The following is a 17,898-nucleotide window of genomic DNA, read 5'->3' on the forward strand; positions in this document are numbered from 1 at the left end:
GTGAATGTTTTTCAGCAGCAGGGACAGGAAAATGGTCATGTGTCGAGGGAAGATGGATGGTCCGAAATACAGGGATATTGTTTTGCCAAACCTGTTTTGGTCTGTTAGTGATTTGAGACTGGGACAGAGGTTCACAGTTCAGCAAGACAATGACCCACAGCATACTGCTAAAGCAATGCTCAAGTGGTTTAAAAGGAAATGTGAAAATGTCTTGTAGTGGCCCAGATCTTAATCCAATTGAGAATCTATGGTCAGATTTGAATACTGCTATTCACCAGAAGAAACCATCTAAAGGCCCCTTCACATTAAGCGACGCTGCAGCGATACCGACAACGATCCGGATCGCTGCAGCGTCGCTGTTTGGTCGCTGGAGAGCTGTCACACAGACCGCTCTCCAGCGACCAACGATGCCGGTAACCAGGGTAAACATCGGGTAACTAAGCGCAGGGCCGCGCTTAGTAACCCGATGTTTACCCTGGTTACCATCCTAAAAGTAAAAAAAAACAAACACTACATACTTACATATAGCCGTCTGTCCTCCAGCGCTGTGCTCTGCACTCCTCCTGTACTGTCTGTGTGAGCACAGCGGCCGGAAAGCAGAGCGGTGACGTCACCGCTCTGCTTTCCGGCTGACCGACGCTCACAGCCAGTACAGGAGGAGAGCAGAGCACAGCGCTGGAGGACAGACGGCTGTAGGTCAGACGGCTGTAGGTAAGTATGTAGTGTTTGTTTTTTTTTACTTTTAGGATGGTAACCAGGGTAAACATCGGGTTACTAAGCGCGGCCCTGCGCTTAGTTACCCGATGTTTACCCTGGTTACCAGTGAAGACATCGTTGGATCGGTGTCACACACGCCGATCCAGCGATGTCTCCAGGGAGTCCAGCGACGAAATAAAGTTCTGGACTTTGTTCAGCGACCAACGATCTCCCAGCAGGGGCCTGATCGTTGGTCGCTGTCACACATAACGATTTCATTAACGATATCGTTGCTACGTCACAAAAAGCAACGATATCGTTAACAATATCGTTATGTGTGAAGGTACCTTAACTTGAAGGAGCTGGAGCAGTTTTGCCTTGAGGAATGGGCACAAATTTCATTGGCAAGATGTGGAAAGCTCATAGAGGCTTATCCAAAGCAACTTGCAGTTATAATTGCTTCAAAATGAGGCTCTATAAAGTACTCACGTTAGGGGGTGATTAGTTATGCACACTGAAGTTTTCAGTTATTTTGTCCTATTTGTTGTTTGCTTCACAGTTATAGGCGCTTGTTCTCTACATGAACTGATGCAAGCACTCAAAAAACAGTAAAATTTCCGGTTGGGTGGTAGCAAAACATGTAAAATGCCAAGGGGGTTGAGTACTTCCGCAAGTCACTGTATGTAAAAAGTTATATAGCAAGTTATATGTACAGCAAAATGGTCCCATAGAAATCCTGCAGCCTGTGGTACCGCTACGCCAAGATAATATATTATAGCTCCAGAAATGCAATGTTTGATCAAGGACGCTAAATTAGGCCGTGTCCTTATTTTGTTCCCGATTATGGTTTTTAGCCCTGTGTTTTGTTGTTGTGTTTTTTTTTTATGACCGTCCTTCTGGTGTACTGATAATGTGTACAAACTGTAAAGTGCTGCGGAGTATGTTGGCGCTATTTAAATAAAAAGATTATTATTATTATTACTAGGAACGCTGGTACATTCTCTACATGAGACCAAGCACCATACATCGGAGGAAGTTTGACAGTAAAGGGAATGAAATTGAGCCTAACTTTAGTGATACAAAGAAGGTTAACACTGGCCATCTCATGTCTTCTTACAGTACGTATTACACACAAATATTAATTGTAGCGCTATAGAGTAATAGTATACATTGTAACTATAAAAATATTTTCACTAACACATACCTTGTATTCGTTCTTCAATAAAGTCATAAAGGAAATGCAGTCACTAAGATAACTTAACCCCTTTATCCTCCAAGCCTGTTTTAACCTTTATGACCGGGCCAATTTTTACAATTCTGACCACTGTCCTTTTATGAGGTTATAACTCTGGAACGCTTCAACGGATCCCAGTGATTCTGAGATCGTTTTTTGTTTGACATATTGGACTTCATGATAGTGTTAAAACATGTTCATTATGACTTACGTTTATTTGTGAAAAAATCCTAAATTTGTCGAAAATGTTTAAACTTTTAATTTTCATGCCCTTAACCCTATAACGACTGCATTAAAACGGTGGCCGCTATGGGTACATATTCCCTCATTGCCATTTTAAAACTGCGATCGAGAATAAGGCTGTTCACCCCCTAGAGTCAAAAAATCTCCGGGGTCCTGGCTACCGGGGGTAGCTGAGACCCGAAAACATGATCTGGGCTGGATTTTCCAGTGTCCGGTCATGTGATCGCCATTATTCAGTGAATAACAGTGATGACAAAAAAGTGTGCCGGCTGTTTCAATTATTTCTCTCTTCTGACATGATATACATGTCAGAGGAGAGAGAAAAGATGCCCCCAAAGATCCCCCCTGATACCTTTGCCATCCCCCGGTCCCTCATGATCTGTCCCCCTCCCATCGTCATCTTCCTGGGAAAAAAAATGGTGGGCACATGCGCAGTATAGTATATCAAACCCCCCTTTAGATAGGTAAAAATGATAAAATAATTTTACTTTTTTTCCATTCATTGCAGTTAGGGTTGGAGTTATGTTAGGGTAAGGGGTGTGTTAGGGTTGTTTTTTTTTTGTTTTTTTTCAAAAGTAAAAAAACAAACGATATGCCAACTAGTTTTGAGCGCAAGTGCTCGCTACTCGAGTTTGCATCAGGTGCTTGAGTATGCACGGACTATCGCAGATCCCCCGCATGTTTTTTCTTTTTTGGGTGTCTAACAGCTGTGAAACATACGGGGCAGGGACTCGAGCATGTCACTCAAGCCCCCGCAATATTCGATGCATATCTGAGCACCCGATGCAAACTGGAGTAGGTTTCCGAAATGGAGTCACTTGTGGGCGGTTTCCACTGTTTAGGGACATCAGGGTTTCTCCAAATGTGACATGGCATCCGCTAATTATTCCAGCAAATTTTACATTCAAAAAGTCAAACTGTGCTCCTTCCCTTCCAAGCCCTGTCGTGCACCCAAACAGTAGATTTCTCCAACAAATGGTGTAATCGGCAAGCTCAGGAGAAAATGGACCACGACATTTGTTGTGCAATTTCTCCTGTTTCCAAAATTGTGCTGATGTAAAGTAGACATGCGGGAAATATTATTTATGAACTAGTTTGTCATTTATGTGACATGACTCTGATTTAAGGGCATAAAAATTAAAAGTTTGAAAATTGCAAAATGTTTAAAATTTGACATTTCTGATTTTTTTCACAAATAAACACAAGTCATATCAAAGAAATGATACCACAATCATGAATAACAATATGTCTCGAAAAAAAAATTCTCAGAATTAGTGGGATACGAGGGGCGATCCAAAAGTAATGATATCAATACTAAACACAATGAATATAGTCAAAAAAATGTTTTTATTTTTTTACATAGTCTCCTATCAAGTCTATACATTTAGTCCATCTCTTTTCTAAACTTAGAATTCCCTTAGAAAAAATTCTTGATCTTGACCCTCAAAAAAATCCCCAACAGCGGTTATCACATCGCTATTGTCATCAAATTTCTTTTCCGGAGGTGTTCCTTGAGTCGAGGAAAGAGAAAGAAGTCACTGGGGGCTAGATCTGGCCAATAGGGGGGGTGTTCCACCAGTTCAAAGCCCGCTTCTTGAATGGTAGCTTGAACTGCAGCTTTGTGAGCCGGCGCGTTATCTTGGTGAAACAGCACTCCAGCCCGCAGTTTGCCGCGCCTTTTCTCCTTGATAGCCTCCCACAATCTTCTTATTTGTTCTGCGTAGTAGGAGCCCGTAATAGTGGCTCCCTTCTCCAAATAGTCCACCATAATAATTCCTTCATCGTCCCAAAAAACGGACGCCATAACCTTCCCTGCTGAGCTTGACACTTTGAATTTCTTCGGCGTCGGCTCGTTTCCACGTCATCGATTGTTGTTTAGTTTCCGGATCAAAGTGGTGGATCCAGGTCTTGTCCATGGTCAAAAAAACGTGACAAAAAATTTTCCTTGTCTGCTTGGAACTTTTCGAGATTTGCTATTGAAATGTCAACTCGGTTCTTCTTTTGCTCGTCGGTTAACATTTTTGGCACCCAACGCGCGGAGACCTTTCTCATATGCAGTTCTTTTGCAAGGATTCTTTGAATACTGCCATATGAGACCCCTGGGACCTCAGATACATGCCTGATAGTCACTCTTCGATCTGCCAATACAACTTCTTCAACTTTTTTCACGTTTTCTTCATTGAGGGACGTGGATGGGCATCCTTGACGATGTTCATCTTCCGTCGATGTTCTTCCCAGCTTAAATTCCTTGGCCCAGCATGCAACTGTGGAATATGGAGGAGAAGAGTCCCCCAATGTTTCCACCAAGTCGCTGTGTATGTCTTTGGTAGTCATTTTCTTCAAGCAGAGGTATTTGATGAAAGCTCTGAGCTCATTTTTTTCCATTTTGATGTTCACTCCTCGGCAGTTCATATTCAAATGAATGTAGCTCCCGGGAATCGTGGTCTATTTAAGTGATTTTTTTTCCCTGGACTAGTGGGTACCTAAGAGAGAAGAAAACATTTTATTTTAATTTCTGTGTGCAATAGAAATAACCGATTATCATTACTTTTGGATTGCCCCTCGTATGTTGAAGCGTTCCAGAGCTATAACCATATAAAGTGACAGCGGTCAGAATTGCAAAAATTGGCCTGGTCATTAAGGTCAAAATTGTCTCGGTCACTAAGGGGTTAAAGATCCCTATGTACACAAATTTACATAAGCCATTAACATTATAATATCTAGGTCAGTGGACAACCCCTTTTTATATCCTATAGTCCCCCATAGTACTCACTTGTGTGCTCCAGCCCATCAGTGGACATATTAAAAAGCACAGCTATTAATGCAGATTTTTCTAGATTTAATTTTTTTCTGTGGGAAAAAACACTGCAAAAACGTGTGAGCATATCCTAATGCTTTAGCTTGCTGCGAATGGGTCAGATTTGCGCAGTAGATGAGTGCTGGGGTCAGTGATCCGTTTAGGGATCTTAAGGTACCTTCACACATAACGATATCGTTAATGATATCGTTGCTTTTTGTGACGTAGCAACGATATCGTTAAGGAAATCGTTGTGTGACAGCGACCAACGATCAGGCCCCTGCTGGGAGATCGTTGGTCGCTGAGGAAAGTCCAGAACTTTATTTCGTCGCTGGATCTCCCGCTGACATCGCTGGATTGGCGTGTGTGACACCGATCCAGCGATGTCTTCACTGGTAACCAGGGTAAACATCGGGTTACTAAGCGCAGGGCCGCGCTTAGTAACCCGATGTTTACCATGGTTACCAGCGTAAACGTTAAAAAAACAAACACTACATACTTACCTTCAGCTGTCTGTCCCCGGCGCTCTGCTTCTCTGCACTCCTCCTGCATCCTGTGTCAGCGCTGGCCAGCCGGAAAGCACAGCGGTGACGTCACCGCTCTGCTTTCCGGCTGACCGGCGCTGACAGTGCAGAGGAAAGCAGAGCGCCGGAGGACAGACAGCTGAAGGGTAAGTATGTAGTGTTTGTTTTTTTTTTTAACGTTTACGCTGGTAACCATGGTAAACATCGGGTTACTAAGCGCGGCCCTGCGCTTAGTAACCCGATGTTTACCCTGGTTACCGGGGACCTCGGGATCGTTGGTCGCTGGAGAGTTGTCTGTGTGACAGCTCTCCAGCGACCAAACAGCGACGCTGCAGCGATCGACATCGTTGTCGGTATCGCTGCAGCGTCGCTCAGTGTGAAGGTACCTTTATATCTGTCTGATTGACAAGATTTGATAATTGTTTAACCCCTTTAGCCTTTTTCACAACAGATTGGAAAATTGCCACCCAGCACATTACAATTTTAGGCATTAACATTTTGTAGAATATGTACCTGATATAAATTCCAAATTGTGGCCATAAAACAAACCAAAGCGGAGGCTACAATATGTGCAGAGCTCGTGTCCGTCACTTAGGTCTGTGTCTACATGAACAGATCTTCACAACGTATTAGAACCGTAGAGACCAGAAATCTCCATGATCTAAATCCTCTACACAGTACTGAATTGGCGTCACAATTGTTCCATTAATAACTATATTTTCTGTACCAGAGGTGGAAGCAAAAGGGGAGACCGACAGACTCCAAACAGAGGAGCTGAACCGTCTCATTAACAAGGAGGAGCTGCTGAAAATCAGCCTGAGATTTACCCCCAAAGACAGCGTTGCATTTTGGTTGCCAGAAGCCGAAATGGAGAAGACCGAACTTGAGTTTGGTGACCAGCTGCGAGTGAAAACCCTGGGAGACGGACCATTTATATGTAAGGTCATTGCCCCAATAATACTCTGTGCAGAAGCACTTCCCTAACTTCTCCAACATCTTAGGGTATGTTTCTACGTTCAGGAAACGCTGTGTGTTTGACGTTGCGTAGAGCCGCAGCATCAAGCACGCAGCGTCCAGATGTTACAGCATAGTGGAGGGGATTTCATGAAATCCCGTCTCCACTATGCATTAAAAGACGCATGCGGCAGACCCGCGGAAACGAACATGCGGCGCGTCTTTTCAGAACGCAGCATGTCCTTACAATGCTCAAACAACTCATGAACAACTGCGTAAAATCCTGACCAAATCCTGATGCAATCCTGAACGTGGACACATACCCTTAGATTATTTTAGTTTTGTTACCTGCTTTATTGTTGACTCGACTTCATAAATCCATCAGTTGCCACACATATATATAGCTGTATACTGGTATTATAGTGGTATACTAGCTCTTATTATGCTCTCACACTGCACAGCCTGCATCTATCTGCGCAGAGGCTGCTGTAGATACAAGACCTTATGATTTAGCAAGTTACACTATATAAAATATGATGGATTCGATAACAGTAGTCAGATTTTCTATCAATGTTTAGGCTGTGTCAGATCCATGCCGTGTTGGCAGATTATTCACACTTTATTCTTGTATTAATGGCAGGGTTCGTCTCCCTTTTGCATCGATATTGCCAAAGCCAACCTTAAGTAATGTCTTTTCTCTCTTTTAGTTTCCTTGGCAAAAATTGACATTGGGACAGTGACAAAATGTAATTTTGCTGGGGACGCTCAGACTGGAGCTTCATGGACAGACAACATTATGGCCAATAAATCTCGCAGTGCTGAGCCCGCACCGGAGTCTCGTGGCCAAGGTGATGGAGCTGAAGATGATGAATGGGTATGAAAAGTAAAAGAACTGTCCAATAACCAATATACTTTTAAAGGGATAGGCCACTTTCTACATGAAAATGTGTATAACCAACTCGTAGTATGCTGTATGTATGCATCCTGAAGCCACAGAGCTTTGACTTACCGCTGTATGGCATGGCAGCATGGCTCCTGGATATGGAACCCGATGGAACATGGCACAGTTGTTTTTGTTTTGAGTGAAATAAGAAGCTTTCATGGATACAAGAAGTAAAAAAATATATGTGCAAGATGATTCGGATTCCGTTAAAGGCATAAACCACCATTGCTACTATGAGGGCAGTGGAACCTGTCTAACGAGGATATCCATCCTCAGACTCTGATATATCAATTACACAACAGCTGTCGGAGAGCCACCATGGCCTCACTGTGACACACAGTGTAGTGGTATCACTATATGCTTTTTTTATTTAATGGTTAACTCTATAAGTATATTTTAGCACCAGGGATGTAGAGTCAGTAAGCCAAACCGCCGACTCCTCAACTTCCCTGACTCCGACTCCACACCACTGCCCCCTACTGAGCATGTACATAAAGTGCAGCACAGATTCATCTGAAAGCCAAGATCCTTAGATCAGGAACAGAACATACATTTATAGGACATTTCATAACTTTCCAAAATTAATCTGAAAACATTTACAGCACATCCTGCATTTACAGTACATACTAGCAAACAGGCTATCCCTGCATGTGTTGTGGCTGTCGAATAGCCATGAGACATGCAGCCGCGGGGACTCGTGCATAGTATTCGAGCGTGCCGAGGTCACCCTGTTAACACCTGAGCATGCTCGGATAACACCTTGTTCTAGCACGCTCGCTCATCACTGCTCCAATGCACAACGCCTTAATGAATCGGGCCCTTGTTCATGTGACCCCTTCTGACACAACCACTACAACATATAAGGTACATGACCTTTAACCTACCTATCAACGACAATGCAAGCCAACGCTGGTACACTAAATACAAGCTAGCTTTTTTAAATTCCGTTTTTGTCAATTTCCTATATTTAGTTTTAACTTTTAATTCTTCTATATTTTCTTTCACCATTAAGCGGCAAATGTTGTATCATCTTCCATCTAGCACATATCTTTCAGCTTAATACTACCTGCCATTTATTATTATTGTGGGTGGACTAATACTGTATATGAAGAAAATCGGTGGCACATATACCATAGCTAGTGTGACAATCTTGCTGAATGCCATATTTATTACACACACAGAATATTTGTTATTAGTAAGGGTGAAAAAAGGAACATATTCAGAAAACAGTGACAATTTTCATGAGCAATAGTTTAGCTATGTGACACCTTTATGTTAATGCAGTTATTACATGATGTTAATGGGAACAAGTTATCTGAAACTGGTCTATTGCGTAAATCGGCTTTTTAAAAAAAACCTAACAATTCTTTTTGCCCATATCACAATCTGTATTAAAAATAAACATAAATGGTGCAGTTTGAACACTTACCAATGAAGATATTCTGAACTTTGACTTCTTATTTTAGAACATCCATATGTACATTATCAGCAATAGACAGACTTGCACCCTATATTTTGTATTGAAGCATCTAATGAGCATGTACAAAAGTCATTGTGGAAGGAGGGGGCGCATGACATCACCTATTGTGATTGGCGGATCTCATGTAATCAGCCGTGTACAGAAGTGTTGCCTGTCTTTGGAATCCTGCCTCTAATGATAATGAGCCTACCGAAAACTTCCTGAAAGGACAGGAAGCGTGAGTCTAAAAATGCCCCAGTGGCCAATGTGTAAACTGCAATATTACTAGTTTTGTTTTTAACACACCATGATATGGACAAAAAACAAAACAAAATAAAACCTTGTCAGAATTTAAAAAAAACAAAAAAAAAACAAAAAAAGTTAAACATAAACCTGATTTTAAACAATAGCTCATTTTCTGATAACACATTCCCTTTAAGTGGTTGTCTCATCCAATCGCCTCAGGTTCTGCTACCCGCAAACCAATGATTTTTGCATGGGGACGCCATGGCGGCTATTCAGATGAGGCCACCAGCTTGGTGGCATGAGAACATATGACTTGTTAATGGGATGTTGCCTTTAATACCTATTGTCTGTTTGGATATTTTACAGGATAATTGAAGTACTTGCTGCTGGTTGAGTACAGCTCCAAAATATGGGCCAGCTCCCAGGCTGAACAAGTTGGACCATCATTTGTAACATTTCTGAATTGCACGTGTAGCCTGGCCTGCCATATTGCTACTGGCACGACGGGTGCGGTCACTCCCTGCACCAATCTTCAGTGTTTGCCTGTATATACCCCATATACTTCTTTGTGTGTTTTGTATGTAAATACATATAATTTCATTCAGACTTATGTGCCAATCACAGGGTCCTAGACTATGGCTATGTCCGTGTAGTGCAGGACCGTGCGCCTAGGCGGTTCCTCCATGTCCTTGGCAATTACATTAGAGCTGCACTCCTTTGCATTATTGCTCCAGCTAGAAGTGGCAGTCTTTCATGGAATAGATCTTTCCTTTTACTAGGAGGCATTTTTGGTAGCATACTGGCGCTGCATTGCCCTGCCCAGTGTATAGGGGTGGCACTGTTATAGATTTTCATATATATGATGTTTTACTTGTAATTAATCTAGTAATACAGAACATTTCAGCTTTGGGAAATGTATCATTTGTATTCTAAATTTTGGATTTTTTTAATTTCACGGTTCTGGAAAAAAAAAAACGTCTGCACTAAAATGTACGCGAGTGATGATAATCTGTAATATTTTTATACAAGGTAAATAAATCATTTGTATACTTCATGGTGTCATTATTCAGAGATTACAGCTTGCTGCAGCATAAATCCTGCGGTAATCTCATGGTAATGCTTTTTGCCTTGATTTCTCTTACATAGATCCTAATTCATCTGTGTTTTTGCCAGATTTCTGTCATAATGCACTTTGAAAAGTTGCAAAAGCTTTGCTCAATTCGAAGCTGTTCATGCCAGTCCATCCAGATTCACCAAAGTGGGCAGAGCATCGACGGGCTTGGCAAAGCACGGCAAAAAAAATATTTAAAAACTACGCCACAAAACTTATGCCAGAAATATACACCAGACTCTGAGTAGAGTAACATTCCTGGTGAGGTACACACCAGCGATAAAATGCGCCTAATGAGTTAGGCTTATTTTACTCCATCACACCCATCATTACGACTGGAATACAGAATTCAAGTCTTCGTGAAAAAAGACTAAAGGGGTTATCTGGGACTAAGATTTAGGGATTATCCCTAGAATAGGTCATAAATGTCTGATCAGTGGGGAGTGTCGGCTGTTCCCGGTATCGGCGGCCCGAACTGCTCAGTTGCGCAGCTCCGTCAACTGTGTAGTGGCTGCAGCCGGGTACTACACATCCGCCAACCTATTCAAATCAGTAGGGGGGCGGACGTGCAGTACCTGGTTTCGGCCACTATTCCATCCATGAAGCTATGCTGTGCAACTGAGCAGTTCTGGCCAACTCTGGGAGCAACTGATCGGCGGAGGTGCCGCATGTTACTCCCCCATTGTTCAGACATTAATGACCTTTTGTAAGGATAGGCTGTCAGTGTGAAAGTCCCAGATAGCACTTTTAATGAACCCTTTTTAAAAGAGGATATCCCTTAATGGACAACATGAAAAATAACTGGTTTACCCACAAATAAATGGTTTGTATTTATCTAGAATGTTCGGAGCTCCTATGCAGCAGGCAATTTCCAATTGTAAAACCCACATGTGCTCCAGCATGTACGTCCTTAACCCTTTCAAAACTTGGCTATATTTTTTTCCACTTTGCGCTTTCATTTTTTTTCCTCCACTTCTCTCAAGAACCGTAACTTTTATTTTTCCCCTCATCATAGTCGTCCATCAAAAAGCAAGCTTACGTACGAGTTGTAGTTTTGAATGACAGTGTCCATTTTACCAAACAAATGTCCTGGAAAAAAACAAGAAACAAATTCTTAGTGGGGCAAAATAGTGAAAAACGTCAGTTCCGCTATTTTTCTCAAGTTTTGTTTTTACGCCGTTCGGCGTGTAGTAACAATGACCAGACAATTGGATTCTACAGTTCAGTACTATTATGGTGATGCAAACGTTTTTATATGCTGTGTGATTCCTATAAGTGTGTCCTAGAAGTGTGAAGATTGATTTAGAATTAAAACCAGAATTGAACCAGAAGGGAACTGAAGGTAACTGGCCAGTCACTGTAAACAATGTTTCTGTTTGTTGTCACTCTCACCCCTATAATCCTTCACTTTCTGCAAACTCCCCTAATCCCTACTCCTAGTAAAGAACTGATCATCTCCTCTTCAATCCTCCCCATCCATCTCACCTCCTCAGAACTGTTCAACATACAATCCTCTGTCTCCAAGCACAGACAGCCACCTCATGCCATCTCCTGCTCCCACCTGCTAACACTTTCTCTGCTCCTTCTCACTGCTGGTGATATATCTCCAAATCCTGGTCCTCCTCACCACATCCCCACAGTAAGTTCTACCTCCCATCCACGCTCTATCACAATTTTCCGTAACCTCTCTAACCTTATACCCATATGCTCAGCCCCTGCTTCCCCAGTCCCACTAACAGGAGCTCTGTGGAACGCTCACTCTGTCTGCAACAAGCTTTCCTACATCCACAATCTTTTTGTTACTACCAAACTTTCTTTCCTCGCCATCACCGAAACCTGGCTAACCCCTTCTGACACAGCCTTTCCTGCTGCACTTTCCTATGGTGGCTTCCACCTTTCTCACACACCTCGCCCCAGCAGCAAGCATGGCGGAGGAGTTGGTTTTCTCCTGTCAGATAACTGCTCCTTCACCCCAATCCCACTGCCACCCTCTGTTACCCTCCCTTCCTTTGAGGTGCACTCTGTGCGCATCTATGCCCCCACCAACCTCCAACTAGCCTTTCCTGCTGCACTTTCCTATGGTGGCTTCCACCTTTCTCACACACCTCGCCCTAGCAGCAAGCATGGCGGAGGAGTTGGTTTTCTCCTGTCAGATAACTGCTCCTTCACCCCAATCCCACTGCCACCCTCTGTTACCCTCCCTTCCTTTGAGGTGCACTCTGTGCGCATCTATGCCCCCACCAACCTCCAACTAGCTGTCATTTACCGCCCCCCAGGGCCAACCACCACCTTCTTTGACCACTTCACTACCTGGCTACTTAATTTCCTTTCTGCGGACATCCCCACTATCATCATGGGCGACTTCAACATCCCCATTGACACTTCCCTCTCAGCTGCCTCTAAACTTCTATCTCTCACTTCCTCCTTCAGCCTCTTCTGCAGCCACTCACAAAAATGGCCACACACTGGACCTCATCTTCACCCGCCTCTACTCCCTATCTAACCTCTCTAACTCACCTCTTCCTCTTTCTGACCACAATCTACTCACATTCTCTTCCCTCTCCACTCCTTGTCTACAATCCCCACCCCACAAACATGCACACCCTCGCAGAAATCTTAAACACCTTGATCTACATTCACTCTCTGAATCCGTCCTCCCTCTCACAGACATAAGTTCCCTACACAGTGGATGACGCTGCCACTCTATAAAACATCACAATAGCTGCAGCTTTGGAATCTCTTGCCCAAAGCTCGCAAAATCAACAGACAGCCCTCATAGAAAAATTAGTTGGCGCACCACAATGATATCAAATAAATAAATATATATTGGGGGTGCAAAACAATGGCTAATACGCAGAGCAGATAATAAACAAGAAAAGGAAAGCCACTATAATGTATGCACACCACCAAAAGTTATAATAAGTCAAACAAGCTTTATTGGTAACATATAAAAACAATTAAAACCATACATACAAAACTCCCTCCATATACGTGTGCCCAACACTGCCCAATACACAATACTTCCATATAGTAGTGGAAAACATGCTTCAAATATGGCAGATAGTCAGATAGTATACACATATAATTAATTACTGGCAAAAATCCGCCCTGTCCTGATCAGCAAAAGATATATCTGTCGATAGCAAAACCCTGTCAGGCTGCAGCTTACCCACAGCAAATAGTCCTCCTAGTATATAATGAGTAGGGCACAAGCAAATACGGCCAAATAATTACCCCAAATAGGAAGAAGGAGCACGGCTGTCACCCGTCCTGAGCAAAAGAGGGGAACATGCTGCGGCAGCTAGAAGGTGATCCAGACAGAAGGCTCACAAAATATAGAGAAAATATAGCAATAACTGGGCAGCCAGCAAGTGAAGGGCAACGGAGGGAGAGCCCTACGCGTATCGCTGTTCAAGACAGCTTCGTCAGGGGAAGTGAGCTCTAAAAGCACCAACAGCGCTTGTATATACCCGATCTAATAAAACAGATCGCAGTCTGGTGCGCAGGTAATCAGGAGCGATGGCGTCAGAGGCTGTAGTAAGAGGATATTGCACTGACCCCTGGTGGATGAACAGCGCATGTGCCGGCCTGCCAGACCAACGGATCGCACAGAGGAAAAAATAAATGAATAAATAAATAAGAAACTGGAGCAGGGGAAGACAAATAGATAGGAAATGCTAAAGCGCACGCGCGGCTCCCGGGAGCGGGAGATGTGACAGTCAAACATGCTCGACTGTCACAGTGCCACAGAGAACCCACTGAAAAATGAAAAGATAAAATTATTTGTGCACATATGCAGAGAGAGGGGACAAAGATAAGTCCTATGGTGACATAAATAAAACGCTGTCATATAAGCCCAAGAAAAAGATGGAGGGCAGAAGAACGTGCCCCCTAATCTGAAAGAGAAGTTGCATAAGGCATAAGGATGTGTGAATGCCACACTAGATATTATGACATGAAAAATACATACACACATGGATGTCCATAATATATAATTAGTAGAGGTACATAATGATGATATACATATTTATGCATTCTCCATAAGAAACTAGCAAATGAATGGTAATGCACAGCCAAGATGCTGAAAAAAATCAGCGAATTTATTCCATTCAAAACAAAGTTCGTTCTCATATAATCATCTCCCGAGCAGGATCGAACCAAGTCTCACTCGCCAGAGACCAAATCTTCATGCTTGTCAACAGACAGCCCTGGCACGCCAGCCTGACCAAAGAACTGAGGCGAGCATCCAGGGCTGCAGTGCGGAGATGGAAAAAATCCCACTCCAACGAACACTTTATCGCATTCAAACAGTTAAGTCTCTCACTACTTTCAAGACCACACTCGCCACAGCTAAACAAACCTACTGTACTTCTCATCTCTCATATCCTCCATGTCTCACAACCCTAAACAGTTATTCAACACCTTCAACTCTCTCCTCCGTCCCCCAGCACCTCCTCCCTCCCCACTCATCTCAGCTGAAGACTTTGCCTCACTTTTCAAGCAGAAGATTGAGAACATCAGAGACAGTTTTAGTGGACAACCCCCAGACCCCTTCCTCCCAACTACCCAGCCCTCCACCTCCAAAACCAACTTCTCCACCATTACAGAAGATCGACTCTCCACTCTGCTCTCAAGATCGCATATCACCACCTGTGCACTTGACCCGATCCCTTCCCACTTCATCCCAAACCTCGCCACAGTCTTCATCCCAACTCTAACCCATCTCTGCAACCTATAACTAACAACTGGTGTTTTCACCTCAAGCTTTAAACATGCCTCAATCACACCTATCCTCAAAAATCCCTCTCTTGACCCATCCTCTGTATCTAGCTATCGCCCTATATCACTTCTCCCCTATGCCTCAAAACTACTTGAACAACACGTCCATCTTGAACTGTCCTCCCATCTATCTTCCTGCGCCCTCTTCGACCGCTTACAATCAGGCTTCTGGTCACGACATTCCACTGAAACTTCCCTAACTAAGGTCACCAATGACCTTTTAACCGCCAAGAGCAAGCGACACTACTCTATCCTCCTCCTGCACCTGTCCTCTGCCTTTGACACAGTGGACCATTCCCTGCTGCTGCAGACCCTCTCATCCCTTGGCATCACAAACTTGGCCCTATCCTGGATCTCGTCATACCTAACTGACCGGACATTTAGCGTCTCCCACTCACACACCACCTCCTCACCTCGCCCCCTATCTGTCGGAGTCCCGCAAGGTTCAGTTCTAGGACCCCTGCTCTTCTCCATTTACACCTTTGGCCTGGGACAGCTCATAGAATCTCACGGTTTTCAGTATCATCTCTATGCGGACGACACACAGATCTACATCTCTGGACCAGATATCACCACCCTACTAACCAGAATCCCTCAATGTCTATCCGCTATTTCATCCTTCTTTTCCGCTAGATTTCTAAAACTTGACATGGACAAAACATAATTCATTGTCTTTCCCCCATCTCACGCGACCATCCCCCCCCCCCCAACGAACCTATCCATTACAGTAAACGGCTGCCCACTCTCCCCAATCCCACAAGCTCGCTGTCTCGGGGTAATCCTTGACACTGATCTCTCCTTCAAACCGCATATCCAAGCCCTTTCCACTTCCTGCCGCCTTCAACTCAAAAATATTTCACGGATCCGTACATTCCTAAACCAAGGATCTACAAAAACCCTAGTCCATGCCTTCATCATCTCCCGCCTCGACTACTGTAACCTCCTGCTCTGTGGCCTCCCCTCTAACACTCTTGTACCCCTCCAATCTATTCTAAACTCAGCTGCCTGACTAATCCACCTGTCCCCCCGCTATTCCCTAGCTTCTCCCCTCTGTCAATCCCTTCACTGGCTCCCCATTACCCAGAGACTCCAGTACAAAAGCCTAACCATGACGTACAAAGCCATCCACAACCTGTCTCCTCCATACATCTGTGACCTCGTGACCTCGTCTCCCGGTACTTTTCTGCACGCAACCTCCGATTCTCACAAGACGTCCTTCTCTACTCTCCTCTAATATCCTCTTCCCTCAATCGCATACAAGATTTCTCTCGCGTATCACCCCTACTCTGGAACTCTCTACCACAACATATCAGACTCTCACCTACCATCGAAATCTTTATTATTTTTTTTAATTTTTATATAGTGCTAACATATTCCGCAGCGCTTTACAGGTTGCACACATTATCTTCAAAAAGAACCTGAAGACCTAGCTCTTCTGGCAAGATCGACCAAACCACGGCGCGACCAGCTCTATCCTCACCTACTGTATCCTATAAAAATGGCAGTTCTGGTGTTTTCCATTTTTTCTTTTTGGCATTTATTGTACTTTTTTTTATTTTTTTACATTTTCTTTTTGTTTTTGAAAAGGAGGTTATTTAAACTTTTAGATTTTATTTTTCACATTTCTTATTTTTTTGTCCCCTTTAGGGATTGTTTGGTCATACAATACACTGCAATACATAGCGTCGCTATCGTTTTCCTATGAAGTCTAGTTGAAGCTGGGTTTTATATGAGGACTAAGATGGAAGCATTGGGGTCTTTCAACAGGTCCCCAACTGCCATGGTAACCTATTGGTCCCCATAATTGTGTCGTAATATGCCAATGGAAGCCGCTGTACACATGCAACCAGCAAACAAATCATTTAAATGCTGGTATTTGGCATAGGATAAAATACTCAGACCTCCGTGGGGGAGGTGACATGAAACACAGACTTTTGGTTAGTGGCTTTTCGATGTTTAAGTTAGAGACCAGAACACCTTGTGGTTTTATACTTCAGAAGAGAGTCAATGTTTCACTAAATAATGTGTGTGTGTTGTCATGCATCATCTGAAGCAAACTTGTATAGGGGGTGGGAGGGGGGTGGGGTCATGGATCTTTATTTTAAACACGATTATTCATATCTTCTCTACAGCAAACGCTGCTGCAGGGAAGATATGAATCGCGGCTTCAGCACCAGATGCAGGGGACAGAGCTAAACTTTAGCGCTGTCTCCTGCACGGTGCTTGTGGTACCCAGTGGGCACACGGGCGGCACACGTGTGCCACACTGATGTGCCACAGAAACGCACCGGCACACGGACACGGATAATTCCGGTACCGATTTTTCCGGTACCGGAATTGTCTGGACGTGTGAGACTGCCCTTACACACCTTGGCATGTTATCAATGAGGTTATTTGTGTTGTCTGCTGAGTGTTCTGCCACGCTGAATGCACTTGGGCTCAAAAGTCATCAAGATCCGCCGCCCGCAGCTCCCTTTGCAATTGTCAACCAATGTCCCAGATGTAAGGGATAGGAGAACAGTCCAGAGATGCTGCAGGCCATGATGCATGTTTAGGCCATGCAGGCTGCTCACAGTAGCACCAGCAAGATGCAGCCTGGTGTTGTTATATTGAAAAACAGGGCAGATGATAGAAATGGCCATAGTGTGCTTTTCATGAAGAAAACGCATAAAAAGCTACGTGTGTATATATATAATTATAGCGTCTTTTTGCATACTTAAAAATTTTGGCAAACATGGCTAGTGTAATACAAATATTTCTTTATAAGATCAAATGCTGCTGGAAGGTCTCACTAGTGTGAACAGTCCTCTATACTAAAGTGATGTACAACTAGTGGACTTAATCAACTCAAGACCCAAACAACATAAAAACTATACATACTCGCCTCGCACAGTGGTCACTGATTGGCTGCA

At 43.6% G+C, this 17,898-nt stretch overlaps 1 protein-coding gene and 1 long non-coding RNA gene across 2 annotated transcripts in view; one reads left to right on the forward strand and one right to left on the reverse strand.

Moving 5' to 3' along the window:
• The window catches only part of ARPIN (actin related protein 2/3 complex inhibitor), a 25,293-nt gene extending 15,145 nt beyond the window's left edge, over positions 1-10,148 (forward strand). Inside the window, exons 3-6 of the mRNA XM_069766186.1 lie at positions 1,682-1,814; positions 6,225-6,431; positions 7,156-7,322; positions 9,463-10,148. Coding sequence (XP_069622287.1) covers positions 1,682-1,814; positions 6,225-6,431; positions 7,156-7,322; positions 9,463-9,471 — 516 coding nt within the window. The 3' untranslated portion in view covers positions 9,472-10,148. The remainder of the gene's footprint in view (positions 1-1,681; positions 1,815-6,224; positions 6,432-7,155; positions 7,323-9,462) is intronic.
• On the reverse strand, positions 10,061-13,631 carry LOC138676671 (uncharacterized). The gene is made up of 2 exons (XR_011320803.1): positions 13,442-13,631; positions 10,061-11,296 (listed from the first exon to the last, which is right to left on the reverse strand). It is a non-coding gene; the product is annotated as an uncharacterized lncRNA (long non-coding RNA).
• Positions 13,632-17,898: the final 4,267 nt, after the last annotated feature.

The sequence above is a fragment of the Ranitomeya imitator genome, chromosome 4 (assembly GCF_032444005.1).
Source record: "Ranitomeya imitator isolate aRanImi1 chromosome 4, aRanImi1.pri, whole genome shotgun sequence".
Classification (NCBI taxonomy): Eukaryota; Metazoa; Chordata; class Amphibia; order Anura; family Dendrobatidae; genus Ranitomeya; species Ranitomeya imitator.